At 44.3% G+C, this 23,118-nt stretch overlaps 1 protein-coding gene across 1 annotated transcript in view; it reads left to right on the top strand.

Annotated features, from left to right (window-relative positions):
* The window catches only part of OTOA (otoancorin), a 69,858-nt gene that overhangs the window by 10,129 nt on the left and 36,611 nt on the right, over positions 1–23,118 (top strand). Inside the window, exons 8-16 of the mRNA XM_088832941.1 lie at positions 2,041–2,144; positions 6,265–6,365; positions 10,929–11,068; positions 13,735–13,858; positions 16,266–16,481; positions 18,233–18,400; positions 19,150–19,290; positions 20,873–20,931; positions 21,106–21,223. Coding sequence (XP_088689067.1) covers positions 2,041–2,144; positions 6,265–6,365; positions 10,929–11,068; positions 13,735–13,858; positions 16,266–16,481; positions 18,233–18,400; positions 19,150–19,290; positions 20,873–20,931; positions 21,106–21,223 — 1,171 coding nt within the window. The remainder of the gene's footprint in view (positions 1–2,040; positions 2,145–6,264; positions 6,366–10,928; positions 11,069–13,734; positions 13,859–16,265; positions 16,482–18,232; positions 18,401–19,149; positions 19,291–20,872; positions 20,932–21,105; positions 21,224–23,118) is intronic.

Here is a 23,118-nt window from a genome sequence, read left to right as displayed (position 1 = left end):
TGTGGGTCACAGTTCCACCCAAACCACATGGATGTGGGAGAAATGTCATTTTCCCAAGAGGTGCTGTTATGACAAGAGAGGGGGTGGATACTTGACAGTCAAAACTCAGATGTCCAACACAGAAACTTTATAGAAACCCTGAATAAGAGCCCAGGAAAAGATTTTGGAACCTACAGAGAGAAAGACAACAGAACTATACAGGTATAACACTGCATGACTCCGGGTTCTCATCATCACTGGGGAGTCTAGAATATGCCATTTCCTGTTTCCCGATGAGCATCGTTTAATCCAACCTCTTCTTTCACAGATGAAGAAACTGAGGCCCAACAATGGGATGGTATACCTGAAGTGACCCCATAGGGCTTGCCTTAATCTGAACTCAAGCCAGTTCTCCTGAACCTCAGTTTTGCCTTCTTTTTACTCTACCTTTCTGCTTGTGAGGATGGTGTCGTTAACCCCATTCCCATTTTGCAAATGAGAAAACTGAGGCACAGTGGGGTTGAATAACTTGACCCTAGGTCATGATAGAGCATTGTTACAAATGGGCAAGCTTTCCCTTCAATGATGTCTACCATTTTTTCAGGATTACTGAGTATAGCTGTCTCCTGTCCCTTTCACCTCCTCTGCTGTCATGAAAACAAAACAACAGCTGAAAGAGAAAGAGAGAAAGAAGAGGAAGAGGAAGAAAAACCAGAATAAGAGGAGAAAGAGGCAGAAAAACAAGAAGGAGGAGGAAGGGCGAGGAGAAAAAGAGGAAAAGAAAGATATGGAGAGAAGATCCTAAGATGGATTTAAGGGAACGTTTGCCTCTTCACATATGAAATGCCTGGGAGAGTGGCAGGGACAAACTTTAAGCTTAGGAAAGGTTGGCGAGTTGGTCATTTGGTGAATTGATTTTCAGTGGTGGTGGGTGGAATTGAGGGAAGTCTTCTGGGATGAAGAGACTCAACTGTTTTGCCGGGATGAACCAGAGGGGTGATCAGTGCCAAATGCTGAAAAGTCAACTCATATTGGACCAAATGGAACTGCTGGGTGTGGTGACAAGAAAGTCATTTGGGATATGGGCCACAAGGAGTAGCGTGGCAGTGGGGAGACCAGATGACCGTGACTTAAAAAGTGACCAAGACACTTTATACCTACAGGATGTCTGTAATTGAAATGTCAGATACTAACAAGTGTTGACCAGGAGGTGGAGAAATCAGAACCTTCAGACACTGTTGGTGAGAAAGTAAAATGGTGTCACCACTTTGGAAAGTAGTCTGGCAGCTCCTCAAAAGACTAAGTATAGAGTTGTCGTTTAACCCAGAAATTCTACTTCTAGGTCTACATCCAAAGAAAATGAAGCATTTTACACAAATACTTGTATGTGAATAATTATAGCAGCATTATTTCATAATAGGCAAAAGGTGGAAATAGCCCAACTGATGAGCAGATAAAGAAAATTTGGTATATTTGTACAACAGAATAGAATTTGACCATAAAACAAAGTACTGATACATGTCCCAACATTCATGAACCTTGAAAACATCATGCCATGTGAAAGAGGCCAGATACAAATGTGACATATTGTATGATTGCATTTATCTGAAATATCCAGAAGAGGAAAATCTATAGAGACAGAAAGTAGATTAGTGGTTTCTAAGAGATGGGGTGACTAGAGGTTCAGAGGTGATAGATAAGAGTACAGGGTTCCTTTTTGAGGCACTAAATGGGTTCTAAAATGGATTGTAGCGATGATTGTAAAAGTCCATGAATATACTGAAAATCATTGAGTTGTGTACTTTAAATGGACAAATTGTATGGTACACAAATTACAGCTTAATGAAACTGTTATTAAAAAAAAAATGACCAGGTGGTTGGGAAGTGGAGATCAGTCTTTGGCAGATATTTAAATGTGATAGAAAGAGGAAAAGTGGGAAAATAGCAAGGGGAGTGGGAAAGGCTTTTAATGACAGCTCTGTGTGCATTTGCTGTTTGGACCCTGCCTGCAGGCCTGCATCTGTTTGTCCCTTAATTGATAGCCATGTTTGCATCGTTTAGGTCTGCGTTGTTCAAAGATCTCTATGACCAGACCTCAGCCCACGCCCAGAGGGCTCTCTACTGCTGGATGACTGGGGTTCTGAAGACATCCTCCAATGTGACTGGTGAGCCCAGGCCTTGAGGTGGGAACACATTTTAGGCGGAGTCCATCCTTAAACATGGTGGTGCTTCATCTCTATAAATAGGGATTTGATTTCATTGTCACTTAAGACTTTTACCTCCCTCAGCTTCCAAAAAGGATGGGATGTGGCTTGTGGGAAAACACACATACCCCATTTCATCAATGCATTTTTCACATGTTGAAGTCTCTGAAGTAAGAATCATCTGTATCTTAGAATCAAAGGTGTGTCCTAGTTTCTTAGGAAATAATAACAAGTTTACAAGTTCAAAAATCTGTGTTAAAAATCTGTATCAAAATGGGACAATATAGTTCTTTTAAAGAAAATCTAGACAGTAAAGCCCAGAAATTCAGCACTAATCTTCCTGGCAACCAAAGCAGAAATAGGCCAGGATTTATTTATTTGACAGATGTTTATTTTTTTGGTAAATTAATTAATTAATTTTAATTGGAGGCTAATTACAATATTTCAGTGGTTTTTGCCATACATTAACATGAATCAGCCATGGGTGTATTGACAGATGTTTATTAAAAACCTACTATTTCCTAGAATAGTCAAATTCATAGAGATGGAAAGTAGAGTGGTGGTTGCCAGGGGTTGGGAGAGAAAGGAATGGAGAGTATGGAGAGTTACTATTTTATTTATTTCATTTTGTTTATTGGCTATGTTGAGTGGCTTGTAGGATCTTAGTTCCCGGACCAGGGATTGAACCCCAGGCCCATGGCAGTGAAAATGCTGAGTCCTAGCCACTGGACCACCAGGGAATTCCCAGAGTTGCTGTTTAATGGGTACAGAGTTTCAGTTTTGCAAGATGAAAAAGTTCTGAAAATGGATGGTGGTGCTGGTTGAATGTACTCAATGCCACTGAACTATGTATTTAAAAGTGTGATTAAGACAGTAAATTTTATGTTATATGTATTTTACTACAATTGAAAAAAGAGAAGAAAGAAAAGAATAGAGATACAGATTAGTAATGCAATAATTTCACAGGTAATGTCAACTTGTTGAATCTTTAATGTTAGTAATGTAAACAGAATATACTCTTTCAACACCTAAAAAGAGCCCACTGGACTTACCTGGCGGTCCGGTGGTTGGGACTCCATCTTCCAGTGCGGGAGGCATGGGTTCATTTCTTGGTCGGGGAACTAAGATTGCACATGCCATGGGGTGTGGCCAAATTTTTTTTTTTTTAATCACATTTATTAAAAAAAGCCTACTATGTGTCAGCCACTGGAGGTACAGAGGAACAGAAGACAAGTCTTTGCTCTTACGGAGCGATAGTTTTATTGTGGGTGAGTAGGTGGAGAAAACTTTTAAGCAAGTAAATAAAAAGAAGAGAGGGAGAGAGAGAAAATATAGATATGAGTAACAGCTCTGCAGAAAATAAAATTGGTCAGTGCCATGGAGAGGGTTACTGCTTTAGACTAGAACAGGGCTTGGCCACGGTTTTCTGTAAAGGGCCAGAGTAAATGTTTTAGGCTTTGTGGGTGTAACAGAAAAGTAGCCTTAGACAGCAAATAAGTAGGTGTATCTGTAGCCCAAGAAAGCCTTATTTACAGACACTGACATGTGAATTTCATGTAATTTTCAAGTGTCACAAAATATTCTTCTTTTGATTTTTCCTCAACCATTAAAAAAATGTAAAAACCAAGCTGAAGTCTGTGCAAAAAGACATGCTGGGTGAGTTTGGCCCACAGGCTGTAGTTTCTGACCCCCAGATTAAGGAGTCAGAGAAGAACTCTCTGGGCAGGCGACATTTGGTTTGAAACCAAAATGAGAAATGGAACCAGATGTGTAAGGCTCTGGAGGAAAAGTATTCCAGGCAGGGGAAGCAGCAGATAAAAGGCCCTGAGGTGGAAGTGAGCCTGTGTGTGTGGGGGAGACAGAGAGAGCCAGTGGGTGAAAGTGGAGATAGTGCCAGCCAGTCCTTTTCCTGGAATTCATCTCTGAGATTTGTGTATAAAAAAGCATTAAACAGTGAAATAATAAATGTCTTCCATGCGCAGCAGAATTCCCTCTGCCTGGTGCATAATTGTGACATCTGGGAAACTGAATCTCACACTATGTAACCTGGGAAATTCACTCAACTCACCCACTAGATTCTTGTTGTTCGGTTGTGTTCAACTCTTTGCAACCCCATGGTGTGCAGCATGCCAGGCTTCCCTGTCCTTCATTATCTCTTGGAGTTTGCTCAAATTCATGTCCATGAGTTGATGATGCCATCCAATGACCTTATCCTTTGTCGACTCCTTCTCCTCCTGCCCTCATATCCCAGCATCAGGGTCTTTTCCAATGAGTTGGCTTTTCACATCAGGTGGCCATAGTATTGGAGTTTCAGCTTCAGCATCAGTCCTTCCAGTGAATATTCAGGGTTGATTTCTTTTAAGATTGACTGGTTTGATCTCCTTGTTGTCCATGGGACTCTCAAGAGTCTTCTCCAGCACCACAGTTCTAGACTCTAGACTTAAGTCCTTGTTGCCAGAAGGTAATTAGGGACAGACTCTCCTAAAATCCCTATGTGGCATATTTCATTAATAAACTAAAGTGAATTAAGATGAATTCTATTTGGACTTTAAACTTTTTTTTCATGAAGTTCTTGAGATAACTGGAAACACTTTGGGTGTCAAAAATATCCCGAGTTTGGGGATCATTGATCTGCAGAAATATAGTTCATGCTTAATAATTAATTAAAAATGGACATCTCAGCTTAGTTCTTGGCGAATTTAGTGGTTTCCCCCCAGAATCATCTAGCCTTCGGGGCCACGTTTTCTTCTAATAACCAAATCAAGTGTTCAGAGTTCCCATCTAGGGGATGTTTATCTTTGCTCACACCATCAGCTATGATTCCTGGGTTGGGGGAGGCACCCTTTTTTTCTTGTGATGTGGTCCACAGATCAACTGACCTCACCATCTCCTTTGGGCATCAGCTGTTGTCCATGGCTTCTTGCAATAGCTTTTGGTGGCTGACTCACTGCACCCTGAAAATGCTCACCTGCTTTTTTCATTTTCCCCAAATGCTGCCAACGCAGTGTTGTTCTGTGTAAATCTTTTTCTGGAGGTGGAGGATTAGGGGCAATGGCAGCCAATTCTAGTTCACTGAAACTTAAAAAAAAATTTTTTTTTTTTGGCCACACGCTACAGTTGGAAAGATCTCTTGGAGAAGAGAATGGCTACCTACTCCAGTGTTCTTGCCTGGAGAATTCCAGGGACAGAGGAGCCTGGTGGGCTGCAGTCCATGGGGTCCCAAAGAGTCAGACACAACTGAATCGCTAACACTTTCACTTTTACTTTTTCACAGCCTGAGGGGCCTTAGTTCCCCAACCAGCGATTGAACCCTTGCCCTTTGCATTGAACAGTGAATTCTAAACCACTGGACCACCAGAGATGTCCCAGTTTGCTGAAATTTGAATTTGGATCCTGGCCATGATTGTTCTTAAAATCCCACTGACATTCGCTGATGGGGAATTTCAAATGTCTGAACAGAGTGATAAAGTTCTCTGCGAATTCAGAGAAGAGAGAAATTATACTTCCGGCTGAGGGGATGAGAGAAGGCTTCAGGGAAGAGGAAATATTTGAGCTCAGTTTTTCAGGTTGGGTTTGGAAGCAGAAGGGTTAGGGGAAAGGCATTCTAGCTGTTGGGAAAGTTCCAAGAGAAGAAAGATTTGGAGACCATTAGGGGTGCATACAAGAAAGGGCAAATGGTTTGGTTGGCTCATGTACGCAGTGATAATCCATAAGGAAGATAGGGATTGTTACTGGCAGTAATAAAAGAATCAAATCTATTTCAAGTTAGTAACTAAGCTAAAAATGAAACTATATTTTGTGGTCTTAGTATTAAAAAATAATCTGCATTTCTGACTGGTTCCCATGATGCTGAGACTGCTGGTCCAAGGAGCCGCCCTATGAGTAGCAAAGTGGTGGACATCCGTCATTGCCTATGGATAGTGTAGCATCTCATAAGCAGAAGGCTCTCAAAAAATGGCTGTTGAATGAATTAATGGATGCAAAAAGAGGTCCTGATATCAAAGATATTTTTGATTATCATTTACCAGCGCACAGGCTTTTATTTATTTACTTTTTAATCTATGTTTTGTCTTTTTTGCAGATGCCTCTGTTTCATGGGTCAGTGCGGAAAACTTATGGATTTTGGGCAGATACATGGTTCACCTATCCTTTGAAGAAATTATGAGAATTAGTCCCATAGAAGTAAGTTTGAAAAGTACATTTACATGTCTCCATCACCAGTACATCTGAAGTAAGGTGTGTTCTGGACTTCCTAGGTGGTGGTAAAGAACCTGCCTGCCAATGCAGGAGACCTAAGAGACGCGGGTTCGATCCCTGGGTTGGGAAGATCCCCTAGAGGGGAGGGCAATGCAACCCATTTCAGTATTCTTGCCTGGAGAATCCCATGAACAGAGGAGCCTGGCGGGCTACAGTCCATTAAATCGCAAAGAGTTGGACATGACTGAATCGACTTAGTATGCACACAAGGTGTGTTCTAAACCTCTCATGTTTAGCCAGCCAGCCGAGGTATCCTGGAAACTGAAAACTCACCTTAGCTCAATTTAACCTGAGCATCTAAGGAAAGCTCCTTGAATAAGGCCTCAAGCAGTCAGTTGCTGGATTGTGTTCTAGTGTAGAAGAGCTAAGAAAACAAAAAGAATTGTGGACAGCAAGGAGATCCAACCAGTCCATTCTAAAGGAGATCAATCCTGGGTGTTCATTGGAAGGACTGATGCTAAAGCTGAAACTGCAATACTTTGGCCACCTCATGCGATGAGTTGACTCACTGGAAAAGACTCTGATGCTGGGAAAGGTTGGCGGCGGGAGAAGAAGGGGACGACAGAGAATGAGATGGCTGGATGGCATCACCGACTCTGTGGACATGAGTTTGAGTGAACTCCGGGAGTCGGTGATGGACAGGGAGGCCTGGCGTGCTGTAATTCATGGGGTCGCGGAGAGTCGGACACGACTGAGCAACTGAACTGAACTGAACTGAACTGAAGACAGTTCTGATGTCAACAACATAATCTAAAGAGAAAGTTGGCTATGAACCAAAGGTCATTTAAGGGTAGTTTTGAACTCAAGAAATGCCAAGGATCGTAGCTGTAGAGTTTACCGTCATTGGAAGCACAAACTGAAATAAAAACCAACATGGATTAATTGCTGCTTCTATTGATAGCTACTTCAGCATGAGCGATGATTGGACTTTAAAGTTTACAGTGGAGAAGTGTATATATTCATGGTGTTTAACTCACTGAGAAATAGATTAAAGGGACTAGATCTGATAGAGTGCCTGATGAACTATGGACGGAGGTTTGTGACATTGTACAGGAGACAGGAATCAAGACCATCCCCATGGAAAAGAAATGCAAAAAAGCAAACTGGCTGTCTGAGGAGGCCTTACAAATAGCTGTGAAAAGAAGAGAAGTGAAAAGCAAAGGAGAAAAGGAAAGATATAAGCATCTGAATACAGAGTTCCAAAGAATAGCAAGGAGATAAGAAAGCCTTCCTCAGCGATCAACGCAAAGAAAGAGGAAAACAACAGAATGGGAAAGACTAGAGATCTCTTCAAGAAAATTAGAGACACCAAGGGAACATGTCATGCCAAGATGGGCTCAATAAAGGACAGAAATGGTATGAACCTAACAGAAGCAGAAGATACTAAGAGGTGGCAAGAATACACAGAAGAACTGTACAAAAAAGATCTTCATGACCCAGATAATCACGATGGTGTGATCACTCACCTAGAGCCAGACATCCTGGAATGTGAAGTCAAGTAGGCCTTAGAAAGCATCACTATGAACAAAGCTAGTGGAGGTGATGGAATTCCAGTTGAGTTATTTCAAATCCTGAAAGATGATGCTGTGAAAGTGCTGAACTCAATATGCCAGCAAATTTGGAAAACCCAGCAGTGGCCACAGGACTGGAAAAGGTGTTTTCATTCCAATCCCAAAGAAAGGCAATGCAAAAGAATGCTCAAACTACCACACAGTTGCATTCATCTCACACGCTAGTAAAGTCATGCTCAAAATTCTCCAAGCCAGGCTTCAGCAATACATGAACCGTGAACTCCTAGATGTTCAAGCTGGTTTTAGAAAAGGCAGAGGAACCAGAGATCAAATTGCCAACATTTGCTGGATCATCGAAAAAGCAAGAGAGTTCCAGAAAAACATCTATTTCTGCTTCATTAACTATGCCAAAGCCTTTGACTGTGTGGATCACAATAAACTGGAAAATTCTGAAAGAGATGGGAATACCAGACCACCTGACCTGCCTCTTGAGAAACCTATATTCAGGTCAGGAAGCAACAGTTAGAGCTGGACATGGAAAAACAGAATGGTTCCAAATAGGAAAAGGAGTACATCAAGCTGTCTATTGTCACCCTGTTTATTTTAACTTACATGCAGAGTACATCACGAGAAACACTGTGCTGGAGGAAGTACAACCTGGAATCAGGATTGCCGGGAGAAATATCAATAACCTCAGATATGCAGATGACACCACCCTTATGGCAGAAAGTGTAGAGGAACTAAAAAGCCTCTTGATGAAAGTGAAAGAGGACAGTGAAAAAGTTGGCTTAAAGCACAACATTCAGAAAACAAAGATCATGGCATCTGGTCCCATCACTTCATGGGAAATAGATGGGGAAAGAGTGGAAACGGTGTCAGACTTTATTTTTTGGGGCTCCAAAATCACTGCAGATGGTGATTGCAGCCATGAAATTAAAAGACGCTTACTCCTTGGAAGGAAAGTTATGACCAACCTAGACAGCATATTAAAAAAAAGAGATATTACTTTGCCAACAAAGGTCCGCCTAGTCAAGGCTATGGTTTTTCTAGTGGTCATGTATGGATGTGAGAGTTGGACTGTAAAGAAAGCTGATTGCTGAAGAATTGATGCTTTTGAACTGTGGTGTTGGAGAAGACTCTTGAGAGTCCCTTGGACTGCAAGGAGATCCAACCAGTCCATTCTAAAGGAGATCAATCCTGGGTGTTCATTGGAAGGACTGATGCTAAAGCTGAAACTCCAATACTTTGGCCACCTCATGCGATGAGTTGACTCATTGGAAAAGATCCTGATTCTGGGAGGGATTGGGGACAGGAGGAGAAGGGGACGACAGAGGATGAGATGGCTGGATGGCATCACCGACTCTATGGACATGAGTTTGAGTGAACTCCGGGAGTTGGTGATGGACAGGGAGGCCTGGAGTGCTGTGATTCATGGGGTCGCAAAGAGTCGGACACGACTGAGCGACTGAACTGAACTGAACTCACTGCTCAGGAATTACTCTCCTTTTCCTAATGTTGGTCTGATGATACTAAAATCCCTTGGGAGGCATGATTCTAGCACACAGCCTCCAAGGAATGCTGCCAACAGGGAGGCTTTCATAAAGAGTTTGGGACTTGGCAGCAGTTTTTACCCTGTGTGCCCTAACTTTCTCCTGGCCAGTGAAAGAAGTGTTTGCATCAAATGACTGGCCTGTTCAAGGACTGACTGACCCAACCATGTCTGGTTATTATGAAACCAGAGGCAGAACTAGGTTCCTCTTTCTTAAAAAAAAACAAACAATTTCCTTATTTTGCTGTCCCAGGTCTTAGTTGCATTATGTAGGAGCCTTTGTTGTGGCATGTGGATCTAGTTCCCTGACCAGGTTTTGAACCTGAGCCCCCTGCATTGGGATCATGGAGTCTTAGCTACTGGACCACCAGGGAAGTCCCTAGGTTCCTCTTTTTACCTGACAGGCTGGGAATATTTCAGATGTCTCTCAGTTTTATAACCCTCGGTTTTAAAGTGGATTAGACCTCCATTTTACTTTTTCAAAGTTGAGTGAATTTCAGAAAGTTGATAGAGGTTAAATTCTCAGGAAACTGGGCCCCTCGCAGGGACTTCTTGAGATCCACGGGCTGTTCACAACATTTCTTCATCTTCTAAACATGTAGAGAGGGAATTTCTCATGGATGGAGAACACAATCCATGAAGGAGAGACAGCTTTGTGAAATCTTTAAGCCAAGAATAACAGTGCCTCAGAATATAGGAGACCTCAGTTGGACACACAGGCAAAAAGCGAACAATAATAGAAAGAATCTGAAAAGTATATTTAATAAAGTTGAATGCATTATGTATATATTTACATAATAAATGTGTGTTAAATGTTATGTAAACATGTATTTACATACATATTTTATACATATATCCAACTTTAGATCTTACAGAGAGAACACACATTCTTTTTTTTTAAATCACCTGTGGGTCATTTACAAACTGATTTATCTATTAAAAAAATTCTGATTCCCCAAAGCAAACAATTTGTGGACCACATTCTCTGACCTCAATAAAACAAACCTAGAAATAAATATTAGCTTGAAAAAAGTTCCACTGCTCATATATTAAAAAAAAAAAAACTTTCCTAAATAACAGTTGGATTGTAGAAGAAACTGAAGCAGCAGTTACAGACCATTAGGAAATCAACGTCACTTACAGTTACCAAAGAGGAAATGGGATGAGGGATCGAGCGATTAGGAGTTTGGGATTAGCAGATCCATGCCTCTCTATATAAAAAAGATAAACCACAAGGTCCTACTGTATAGCACAGGGAACTATATTCAATATCTTGTAGTAAACTATTACAGAAAAAAAAAGAAACCAATGAAAACCAGGAATGGGCATCTCCTGGTGTCTGGGGGTGGGGCGCAGCAGAGACCACTGGGGCGGGGCTTCAAGGGCTCCTGCAGCCCCCCGACTAACCTTCCTGTCCTCCTCCACCAGATTGGGCTGTTTATCAGCTATGACAACGCCACCAAGCAGCTGGACACGGTTTATGACGTCACACCTGAACTGGCCCAGGCGTTTCTGGAGAGGATCAGCTCCTCCAACTTTGACATGAGGAATACCTCTACCATCCACAGGCAAGGGGTGTGGGTGCTGGGCCCCTGGAGCAGTTTCCCTTCTAAGTATCAGCTTCCTCTGAGCATCAAAAGAGCCGGGGAGGGAGGTGGTTGATCCATCTCTTTGAATCGTCCCACATCTCTGTGCATGTGAGGGAGGTGTTTCCCCAAAGAGATCCCTTTAAAGACGTTATAAAATGGAGAAGAAGACAAAATGCTTTTAAAGCATCTCCTGTGTGCTACCATTTTATACAATCTTATCAAGTGCTAAGATTCCAGCTCCAAGCCCAGAAATGGACTTACATTCTTGGTATCCCCTCCATTCCACGTTGTAAATGAGTCATTTACAATTGGTTAGGTCGAGTATTGGAAATAGCTCATGGGCCTCATATTTGTGAACCCGTTGTTTCCTAGACCCTCAGGCAGGGAGCCCTGGCGTGATGTCGGCTCTAGAATTTAGTGATTGTAACCCGATCCCCAGGAACCAAACCGTTTCCAGCAAGGAAGGGCCAGGAGCTGTGTACCTGGTGACCCCAGAAAGGGTCTGAATGTTGGGGGTAATTGTGCAGTGGGGAGGGGTGCTGGGCACCATTCACCCATCCTATCCATCTCCCAGGGTCTTACTGTCACAGATCTTCCTCTGACAGCATCACATGACCTTACATTTTCCAAAGTCACCTGCAGAGAATATTCTCGTATAAAACTCTTACACCCTCTTGCCCTGTCCTTAGTAATTTTCACTCAATAGCATGGGCCCTATTTTTTCTAGTCAGTTCAGTTCAGTCGCTCAGTCATGTCTGACTCTTTGCAATCCCATGGACTGCAGCACGCCAGGCCTTCTGGAGTTTACTCAAACTCACGTCCATCGAGTTGGTGATGCCATCCAACCATCTCATCCTCTGTTGTCCCCTTCTCCTCCAGCCTTCAATCTTAGTTACACAAAAAATAGTTTCGTGATTAAGAACATAGGGCCTGGAGTCAGAAGTCCTGGGTTTGATCCTGGCTCTGCCACTTACAAGTTGTATGATCTGCACCTCCCTGTGTCTCTACTTCCCCATCTGTGAAATGGGAGCTAATAAGCTGCCTATTTCATTAAGACCCTTGTAAGGGTTAAGCACATTTGCACATAAAAAGTGCTCAATAAATATTAGTTATTCTTAACATGGTTATTAATATTTGGTCTTCACTTCCTCTGAGTATTTTTTTCTCCTTCAGTTCAGTTCAGTTCAGTTCAGTCGCTCAGTCGTGTCCGACTCTCCGCGACCCCATGAATCACAGCACGCCAGGCCTCCCTGTCCATCACCAACTCCCGGAGTTCACTCAAACTCATGTCCACAGAGTCGGTGATGCCATCCAGCCATCTCATTCTCCATCGTCCCCTTCTCCTCCCGCCGCCAACCTTTCCCAGCATCAGAGTCTTTTCCAGTGAGTCAACTCGTCGCATGAGGTGGCCAAAGTATTGCAGTTTCAGCTTTAGCATCAGTCCCTCCAATGAACATCCAGGATTGTTCTCCTCTAGAATGGACTGGTTGGATCTCCTTGCAGTATAAGGGACTCTCAAGAGTCTTCTCCAACACCACAGTTCAAAAGCATCGATTCTTCGGCGGTCAGCCTTCTTCACAGTCCAACTCTCACATCCATACATGACCACGGGAAAAACCATTGCCTTGACTAGACGGACCTTGGTTGGCAAAGTAATGTCTCTGCTTTTTAATATACTATCAAGTTTGGTCATAACTTTCCTTCCAAGGAGCAAGCGTCTTTTAATTTCCTGGCTGCAATCTTTAAAATCCTTTCCCTGAGCTGGTTGCTTTTCTGGGGACATGTCTGAGAGTGTCAGTGTTTGATCATGGTCAACTAGGTGGTCCAACCATGCTAAATCAAGTAGATTCCATACTAATGCTAAGAACATCCATTTCAGAATAAGTGCTTAGCATCTACCAGGAAGTATGCTTATCAGCTGATATGCATCTTCTCATTTAACTCCCACAGGACTCCTCATTCCTTCATTTATCATATTTATTATGACATGCTACGATGGGCAAAGGAAACCTCCCCATTAAAAGCTTAGAGAGGCGCGGTTATAGGAGAGTGTGCATTGCACAACTGTGTAGCTTACAGTGAAGTAACTTCCTGGAGGTCAGATGTCTCACAGAGCTGAGCTTCAGATTCCAGTTGGGGGTGAAGTTATGTTCTTAACCAACAGATGCAGTGCTTCCAGCTAGACCAGGGTTCAGATGTCATCTCTGCTCCTACATTTTTCTGACTCCTGTCTTTTTATTTTCTTTCGAAGCGTCATCATCTAGGGGTGTTGGTTGTAAACCATCCTGGAAATAAACTTCTGCCTCAGAGAATCCCTCAGGGTGGGCAAATCTCTTATCTCTGTGTGGATAACGAGTGCTTTCCTTGTATTCCTTAATGCCCAGGAGGAGACACAGCATAGTTGGATGGATCTAGATTTAAGGCCCGGCACCACTTGCCTTAATCTGAGTCTCAGTTTACCCTTCTGTGAAACGGGGTGAATGAGAGCACTTACCTTTCAGGGTTGTGATGAGATAATCCAGGTTAAAGGGCTCAACATGGGACAGCAGCTGTGATTGTGACCTCTTGGTTCTAACTGGAGTGGAGTCTTGGTTGTAACCCGCTCCTCTCTGCCCTCTACCAGCATCCCTTGTCTTCTCACGCAGGCTGGGGCTGCTGGTTTGTTTCTACGATGACCTGGAGCTGCTGGATGCTGCTGTGGCCCAAGTCCTCCTTCACCAGATGATCAAATGCAGCCACCTGAGGGGCTTCCAGGCTGGTGTTCAGAAGGTGCAGAAGTGCTGTGAGGCCCCGCACCCTTGGCCTCAGTTTCACTAGCCAGAGAAATGGGAAGAACAGTCGTCTGCCCTTTGCAAGAAAGGGTGAATTGAGATCTAGGTGCAGCCACAGCAGAAACACCAGGATGAGTTTAAAGTAGGGAGAAACAACACAAAACTCTAGGACAAGCTTGAATAGATCAAAGTTCAATCAGTGGCCACCTCAGATTTAAATGTGCGTGAGGTTATTTTGGGATCATAAATGCAGATTTAAGGTCTGGGTGGGGCCCAAGACTCTGCATTTCTAACAAGCTTCCAGGTGATGAAGCTGCTTGGCTGGTGACTGTGCTTGGAATAGAGAGGAAATAAAGCAGAACTCAGATCTGGTTCTACTAGTGTCATGTCCCTTCCCCAGGCTCTGCTCTACCCTCAGAGATTCTCAAGTTATTGGTCTGAGGTTTGGCCTGGGTATGGTGTCTTCAAAGCTACTCAGATGATTCTGATGTAGCCAGGGGGTTACTGAATTTCTAGACTAAGGTTTTGGGCAAATTGGCACATGGGGACTATCTCATTTCCCTCCCAACTCCATCTCTTTCTCTCCTTTCTTCCCTTAAAGTCTTAATTCTGCCTGGCTTCTCTCAATTCTTGGTTTTTTATGTTTTTAAAAAATTTTATTTATTTGTTTATGGCCATGCTGGGTCTTTATTGCTGAGTGGGCTTTCCCTCTAGTTGTGATTTGCAGGCTTCTCATAGCTGTGGCTCTCTTGTTGTGAAGGACGGGTTTTAGACCCATGGGTTTAAGTAGTTGTGGCACGTGGGCTCAGAAGCTGCGGCTCCTAGGTTCACTAGCTCAGTAGTTGGAGCGCATGGGCTTAGTTGCTCTGCGGCCTGTGGGATCTTCCGGACCAGGAATTGAGCCCTGGCCTCCTGCTTTGGTAGGAGGATTCTTTACCACTGAGCCACCAGGGAAACCTCTCTCTCACTTCGTGTTTCTCATTTTTTAAATGGGAAAGATGACATGAGAGCAATATTCAAGAAAATTTTGGTCATATCATCAGTTATTCCACAGCAGTTTTTCACACATCACCAAATCCTCAGTCCCATTTGGCATTTGACACTATAGGCATTTTGTTGGTCAGTGCATATTTTTGTTTTCCAGGAAAAGAATCCTTCCCAAGCAAGCGCAAACAAAAATAAGAAAATAAGTGTAGTTTAGGGCCACAGGGACAGTTGTGACCAGGAAGAAAGTTGGGTACAATTAGATTTGAGAGAACCCTTTGGCTCATTTGGGTCAATAGTTCTTACCCGGAGGGTGCTTCAGAATCTGGAGGACTTGTTGGAAACAGCTTAATAGATACCCTCATCTGACTCAGGAGGACTGGGGTGGAACCTGAGATGCTGCATTTCTAACAACTCCCCAGGTGATGCTGAAACTACTGGTTAAGCCCCACACTTTGGGAACCATTGCTATAGGCCTTTTGCAGATGTGGAAGCTGATCTCCAGGGAAGGGGAACTGCTGAGTTTGGAGAAAACCAGGAGCTGTGATAGCTGTCTCTTTCACTTTACTCTGCTTCCCCCTAGTGGCCATCTGGAATACTTGCGTACACGCCTCTGACATGACTATATGGTTCATGCAAATTCAGGTGTTAAAACACAAACCGTTCTGTTGTCTTTTTTTTTTTTTGTATAGAGGTCACGTTACAACAGATAAATTGATCACCTTCTTTACTGAAAGCAGTTGGGAAACACACTTGACTATACCTGGACAGCCATGTTATAAAAAATAAGGGAATCACAAAAACATAAAAACTTATAAGATAATTTTAAATGAAAAATTTTTAATAGAGCAGAAAATTGCATTTCTGTTCATGTTACACCTATGTAAAGACTAGATACCATAGTTTATTTACATAGGCATAAGAAGTTTTGGAAACATAAAACACCCAATTACCAACCATAGTAATGTTTTTGAGGTAGAGTTTTCAGGAGACTTTTACTTTCTTGTTACTGTTGAGAATTATTTTTACACATTTATATATTATTGTGAAGCTTCCCTGGGTGTTTCATAAAAGAAAACCGGCCATATAGACGGGATGTAGAGTTCAAGGTCAGCAAAAAGAAAATAGATGCTACGGGAATGTGGCGGAGTTATGAGTGAACAAAATTTCCTTCTGCCATGCTTTAAGGTTGATTTAATAGCAAATTAATATTTAAATGAAGCACAGAGTGAATTTGCAGCAGAGGAGGGTCGTGGCCAGAGGAGGTGGCGTTTTCAGTGGGGTGACTCATGGTCTGGTCTCAGCAGGAGCCCCCTTGCTTTTGATGAGGCAGGGAGGCGAGGGTGCACCCTGGGGTGTAGTCCGAAGGAACCACCGTCCTGCTTGCTGTTGACTCTTATCCTGGCTTACTCCCTTTCTAGCTCAAAGCTGAGCTCCTGGAAATCGCCATGGAGAACCAGACCCTCAATGAGACTCTGGGCTCTTTGTCGGATGCGGTCGTGGGCTTGACCCACAGTCAGCTGGAATCCCTCTCCCCCGAGGCTGTGCATGGCGCCATCTCGACCCTCAACCAGGTCTCAGGCTGGGCCAGGAGCCAGGTCATCATCTTGTCTGCCAAATACCTGGCCCACCAGAAGGTCAGTTGGAGCTTTGGACTCTGTTATAATAGCCCAAGACCGAAGGGGCTGGTTATAGACCTTCAGCAGGGGCAGCCAATCAGTAAGAAGATGGTGCGAGGAAGGCTACCCGGGTGCAAATCCTTGGTCTTCCACGTGCGACAGTGTCTGCTGCCTGACAGTGGGGAACTGACAACTTCTCCTTGCCTCGGTTTCCCTATTTGTAAGATGGGGTTAACAATAGCACCTATTCCATAGGTTTATGTGAGTCGGTACACAGGAAGAGTTTGGCCAACACGTGACCTAGAGTCCAAGCTCAGTGAGAGTTAGCTATCACTGAGTTAATCATTTAACTTTTCCAACAACCCTAGAAGGTCAGTAATGTTATAACCTCCATTTCCAGGTCATTCATGTGAAGCACAGAGCGTATAAGGGAATTGCCAAGGCCACATGAAAGGGACAGAGCTGGGATTGAACCCAGGGCATCTGGCTTCAGAGCCCACTTGCTTCACTGTCATGCTGACTGCCTCTATCATGGCACCATGACCACTGCCCACTCATTCTCCTTTCTGACTCAAAGCTAAGGGTAGACCATCCATCTTGTCCCTTCAAGACTTCTGCAGACTTTAGTTTGAAGGCTTTGCAGACCTTCTGTTTTGACTGGGGCCACCTACGTCAACTCTGTGAATGTGATTTTAGAGAGCTGAGGGAGACAGTCTTGTTCCTCCCAGCCCTGGACCGAGTGGCTTTTCTCTTTCCTGGAGTCCAGCTCTTCTTACAGAGGAATGAGGCGACTTTTGCTAAGAAGCCAAGAGCTCAAAAGTCTTTGCCCTCCTTAAGGACAGTAAGAGACTGTTCATTCTAGAGGGAATAGCTCAAGGAAACCACTCAGCTGGGTTGTTTTTGAAGAACCAGGAAATGTCTCTGATTATATTACATTTAGCCTCTTTACTCCAAAGGAGGGGTTGGGAAACAGGCATGATTTTTGTTAAGGTGGCCAGCTACAGTCATATTTTTAAAATATATATAAAATATCAGACTCACATCCTAAAATGCTTCTTTAATTCATCTCAGAGCTTCCACATGAAGACAGATGAGTGTGGGGCTTTGCTGTGTCAGTTGCCTGATGGGTGACTGACTGAGGACAGCAGGCTTCTCCTGGTCCCATGAGAGGGGTGGGCAGGGTAAGCAGAGATGCCATGACCCACCCCCAGGTTCTTGCCCATTGTTGTCACTGTGGGTACTGCCTGATGTTTTTTTGTTTTTAAATAAAGCAGAAACTCTGATTTGGATTTTTATAGGATCCCCCCAATTTTTAAATTTCGTCAGCTAGATCAGATTACACACAGAAGAGCCCATGGCCTGGTCAGCGGTGGCATATGGGTCACTGGGCTGTGCTTAGTTGCTCAGTCGTGTCCGACTCTTTGCGACCCCACGGACTGCAGCCCAGCAGGCTCCTCTGTCCATGGGGTTTCTCCAGGCAAGAATACTGGAGTGGTCTGCCTTGCCCTCCTCCACTGCTTTTTATTAATTCTGCTGTGGCCTCGGATGGCATAGGGATTACCCCAGTGGCACAGTTACCTATGTGTTGTGTTTTGACACTCAAGTCTCTTTCCTGATGGAAGGAGGAGGGTCTGGGAGGGCAGCTTGTGTCTCCCTCACAGTGGTGCCGCAGTGCCCATCCCGATGCCCAGCCTGCAGTGGGGCCTGGTAAAAGCCCTTGGGGTGCAGCCCCGAGGCTGGTCCTCACCCTCCCTTGCCGGCACCCCCAGGTGCTGTCCTTCTACAACGTCAGTCAGATGGGCGTGCTGCTGGCTGGGGTCAGCACGCAGGCCTTCCACGCCATGGACTGCAGGGACCTCATGCAGCTCCTAAGAAGTGCCACCTCCCTGCACGTGTCCGACTTGTCACCTGCCCAGCAGCACGGTGTCCTGAGCAAGGTGAGAGGAAGTTGTCTGGTCCGCAGCCCCCAGGGCTCTCAAGCGTGTGGTTTTGGGACTTTGTGAGGGGGCTCTGTCTTTCTGTGGGGTCGTTCTAAGCCTGGAGAATGCATTCTTCTGATGCCCACCTCCTCTCCTTTCCAGAAAGTGCCTCTGGGGTCGAACCTGATTCTCCCCAGACCCTGGTGCTGTCCCCAGCCAGCTGAATCCGGAACACTTTTCTTCAGTTGGATTTCTTGCTGTCATAATGTTTCAGGGGTTTGGTTTTCAAATGTGGAAATGAATGCTGAATTCCCCTAGTGCTTCAGAAAGGCCCTCTTTTCCTGTTCCAAAGCCATGCCCACATTTCTCTCTCTCACTTGCAGTGAGTCTTCTGGGCATCATATCCCGTTGGACCTGCCATGTCTAATTGCACAGTCTGCTAAGAAAGCAACTCAAAGGGTTGGGCCTAAAATCCCAATACCTTGCACATAGCTGTAGCTCTTATGGTTAAAGGGTGTGGATTTTGGAATAAGACAGAGTTGGGCTTGAATCTCACGTTATCAACTTTCAGCCAATTTCTTGTTAAGCCGTGGTTTTCTTAGCTGTAAAATGGGGATAAGGACTGTCCCTACCTCACTGGGTTGCTGAGCAGATCTGGTGGGATTTATTGCCCGTGAAGCACCTGACTGATGCAGCGCCTGGCCCTCACCCAACACTCAGTCCATCCTCTGCAAAGTTGTTATTATGTTTCTTCTCACTTTTGACAGGTGATGGAAGCAGGAGATACTGCCTCTGGCATTATCGAAATACAGGGGGCTTTCTTTAAGGAAGTGTCTCTCTTTGATTTATGGAGGGAACCTGGATTCAACTCCACAGTCCTGAAGGAAAAGGAGATCCGGAGGAGTCAGGTACAACCGCAAAGCCCAGAGTTGGTGCCTGGGCTTCTGATTGTCTTGTGGGAAAGGTCTGTTCTAAGGTTAACTGGGTACTTGGTACTTATTTCTGTGTGATTAATCTCATGAACTTGGGCAAACTCCGGGAGACGCTGGTAAGGGACAGGGAAGCCTGGTGCGCTGTAGTTCAGGGGCTTGGGAAGAGTCAGATATGACTTGGTGACTGAACAACAGCAACAAACTCAGGAGGCAGAATAGTGTTAAGTTAGATGAAACCCAAGTGTGAATTCCGGGGCTGCTGTTGATTAACTTTGGGGTCACTGCTTCTCCTCCCATGGCCTCAGTTTTCTCATCTGCAAAATGGGCCTCACTTCTCATGAGACTCTGCTGGGTATGCCCTGTACATGAGAGCAGTTACTACTGGGGCCGCCTGGGGAGGGTTGTGCTGTGGAGGCCCTTGAACTTCCTCTGACTTGCTTTCTAGTGTTTATGAGACCCTGGCCGCTTCTCTTCCCTCTCAGGTGCCAGGTGCTGTTCGTGGTCCTGGGGAGCTTCCTTCCTAATAAGGGAGATAGTACGGAAGATCAGTAGTTAAATGTATGCCCTGCTACCTGTTGCCTCTTCTTTTTTTTTTTGTTCCCTCTGCAGGGCTTGTGGGATGTAAGTCCCCCAACCAGGGATTGAACCTGGGTCTTTGGCAATGAGAGCATGGCATCCAGGGAATAAATGTGTGCCCTGTTAGATGATAGATGCTGATGAGTGCTGAGGAGACAGTAAGCCAGGGGAAGGAAGCAGGGGTTCTAGCTGGTGGGGAGTGAGCTGTTTAGACAGGTGACTTGCTGAACTCAGAGAGGTTGAAGGGGCCACAAACTCTTAGTTGCAGCATGTGTGATCTGGTTCCCTGATCAGGGATCGAACCCAGGCACCCTGCACTGGGAGTGCGGATTCTTGGCCAGTGGACCACCAGGGAAGACCCAGGAGGTTCTTTATCTATGGAACTTTCTAGCCCATCCTGGTCTAGTCATTGTCAATTTTATTTCCTGGAATGCTGTGTGTTCAGGAACCAGCAGGTGGGCATGAAATAGGGGCTGCGGGGGATCCTCAACTGGGCAGCGGCTTCTCTGAGCACAGGAAGTAAATCTCCCGCCTTGATGCCTTGACTTTGCTCCTCGTTCACCTCCTGGACCACCTGGGGTGTGAGAGCATGGGCTCTGCAATCACGGGACACCAGCTCAAATCCCGGCCTGACCACTTAGCAACTATGTGAAAGTGAAAGTGAAGTCACTCAGTTGTGTTTGACTCGTTGGAACGCTGTGGACTGTAGCCCTCCAGGATCCTCCATTCATGGGATTTTCTAGGCGAGAATACTGGAGTGGGTTGCCATTTCCTTCTCCAGGGGATCTTCCCGACCCTGGGATCGAACTCGGGTTTCCCGCATTGCAGGCAGACTCCGCGAGCCACCAGGGAATTCCTGAAATTGTGTGGTTCTAGGTAAATAACAAAGCTTCCATTTTCCCATCTGTGAAATGGGAGCATAGGACTCATGACGATGGCCCATGAGTGCTCCATCAATGTGGCAATCATTCTCTTCCCTCAGGCCTTGTTCCTGTTTGAGCTTCTGTCAAAGACGACCAGGAAGCCAGAGGAGCTCCTGAGGTAAGCCTGGGGCTGACGAGCCCTCTGCAGTCTCCCTCTCCAGGAGCCTAATTCCCCAGGAGCGGGAGGTGGATGCCTGCCTGCAGTGGGTGTTGCGTCAGAACTGCCTGCTCCTGCTCCTTCTTTCCTCTTCCCTGCTGCCCCTCCTCCTGGGCCCCTTGTCTCATGTTCCAGTGCAGGGCAGCTGCTCAAAGGTGTGACGTGCCCCCACATTGACGCCATGAGCGCCGGCTCCTTTCTGGCTTATTTCCAGTATTTCGAGAACAACTTCTCTCTGCTTTCACCGTATCAGGTACCATCAAAACCCTTCCCCGCTTCTCATTCTCTCTCCCTACCCTGATCACCGGTGGATTAACTGTGGTGTCCTAAGATACTCGTGCCAGGGTTACTGATGCAGGTGATGATATGGGGCCAAGGATTGAGCCAGTTTTTCTCTAATTGCTGTATTTAAAGCTCCACATACCCATGCCTCTGCAGCCAGAGTCTCAGCAGACGGGCTATTTGATACTCAGATGTGAACCTCAGATTTCAGTTGGCAAGTAGGCCATTTTTGCACATTCACAATTATGCTCTCCTGGGAGTGCTGGTCACACTCTCATCCACCTTCCGACCGTTTCCAGTGGTAGCCTGGCATGGGAACAGTCCTCCAGCAGAATTTAACTTTTCATTTAGAACTTCATTTTCCAAACAGTTAAGGAGACTCTTTAACTCTTTGGGGAGACCAGAAGCAGTGCCTGATTTTCACTGTATCTAAGTAAGTGAAAACAGGCCTGGGGAGCAGCGTTTGGACTTGGAGTGTAAGCAGTGAGCTGTATAGTGTCTGACAGCGTGAGCACGTGGCCTGTGCATTTCAGATCTGAATGAAATATTTCTAAGCAATAAAATTTTCTTTTTTTCCCTTCTATATATTTTAATTTTTATTATCTTTTAAAATCTTTTCTTTTTTTTTAAAAATTATGGAAGTATGATAATACATTTCCAAGGAGACTTGGAAAATACAGAACAAAGTCACACACAGTTCCACTATATATTATGATTTTTTTTAAGTAGATAATTTCAGATTTTTAGTTGGAGTTTCTATATCAAACTCTCAAAAATTAATAGAATGAATAGGCAGAAATTTTATAGTAGACCTGAAAAGCATTATGAACCAATGCATCATAATTAAGATTTATACAATTTTCACACAACAGCAGGATACAGATTCTATTCAAGTTCTCGTAGACTGTAAACCAGGAGACACTGGAACATATCCAGGGACATAAAACAAGGTGCAAACATTTCATTGTCTAAAGGCATTGAAGCCATACAAGGTCTGTTCTCTTATCACTGTGGAATTGTGTTAGAGATCAATATTAAAAGATATTTGAAAATAATCCACATATTTTCACGTGCAATGTAACATTTACTGAGAGAGCTCTTTGACTTAGCCATTGAAAGCCTCAATAAAGTTAAAAGACTGAAAAAACAAAGAGGGTGATTGCAGAGAAGAAAGCATTTAAATAAGAAAATTAATAGCAAGGATACTTAAAAGCACCCATGTATTTGGAAATTAAATGTTCCACTTTTAAATGATGGGTGTATCTAAGCAGCCATAACAAGGAAAATTAGAAAATATTTGCAACAGAACAAAAGTGAAAAGAGAATTTTCTCCTCAAGACCCAGGAAGGGTAAAGCCAACTATTAAATCCTTTGAAATTATTAGAATAATGTGCAAATTTTTAATGAAGCCTGTCATTCCCTCAGATTATTTACTCTGTCAGTGGTTCTCAAAGCTGAGCTTGCATCAGCACTGCCTGGAAGGCTTGTTTGCTGTGCAGCACGGTTCAGTTTTTCTGGATGAGCGAGTTGTGATGTGCTGTACAACACAGCGCCTGCAGTTCACAATATATCTGCACTTCACAATTTGCTAAGAGGGTTGCTCTCAAGTTATGTGCTCTTTCTAAAGAACCAAAACAAAGGGACAGAAGGACACTTTGGGAGATGCTGGGCATGCCTATTACCCTGATTGTGGTGATGCCTGCCATCACAGGTGTTTGCCTGTGCTCGTCTCATCAAAGAGTATGCATTAAATATATGTAATTCTCTGCATATCGATTATACCGCAACAAAACTTGAAAAATGCAGAGCCCCACTTGCAGAGTTTCCCTGGGCTCCTGGGATGAAGCCTGATACTTTTCATTTTAA

The sequence above is a fragment of the Moschus berezovskii genome, chromosome 27 (assembly GCF_049115385.1).
Source record: "Moschus berezovskii isolate FMDL1 chromosome 27, NW_MosBer_1.0, whole genome shotgun sequence".
Taxonomy (NCBI): Eukaryota; Metazoa; Chordata; class Mammalia; order Artiodactyla; family Moschidae; genus Moschus; species Moschus berezovskii.
Note: the sequence above shows the minus strand (reverse complement) of the source record. Positions and strands in the feature narration are given on the sequence as shown.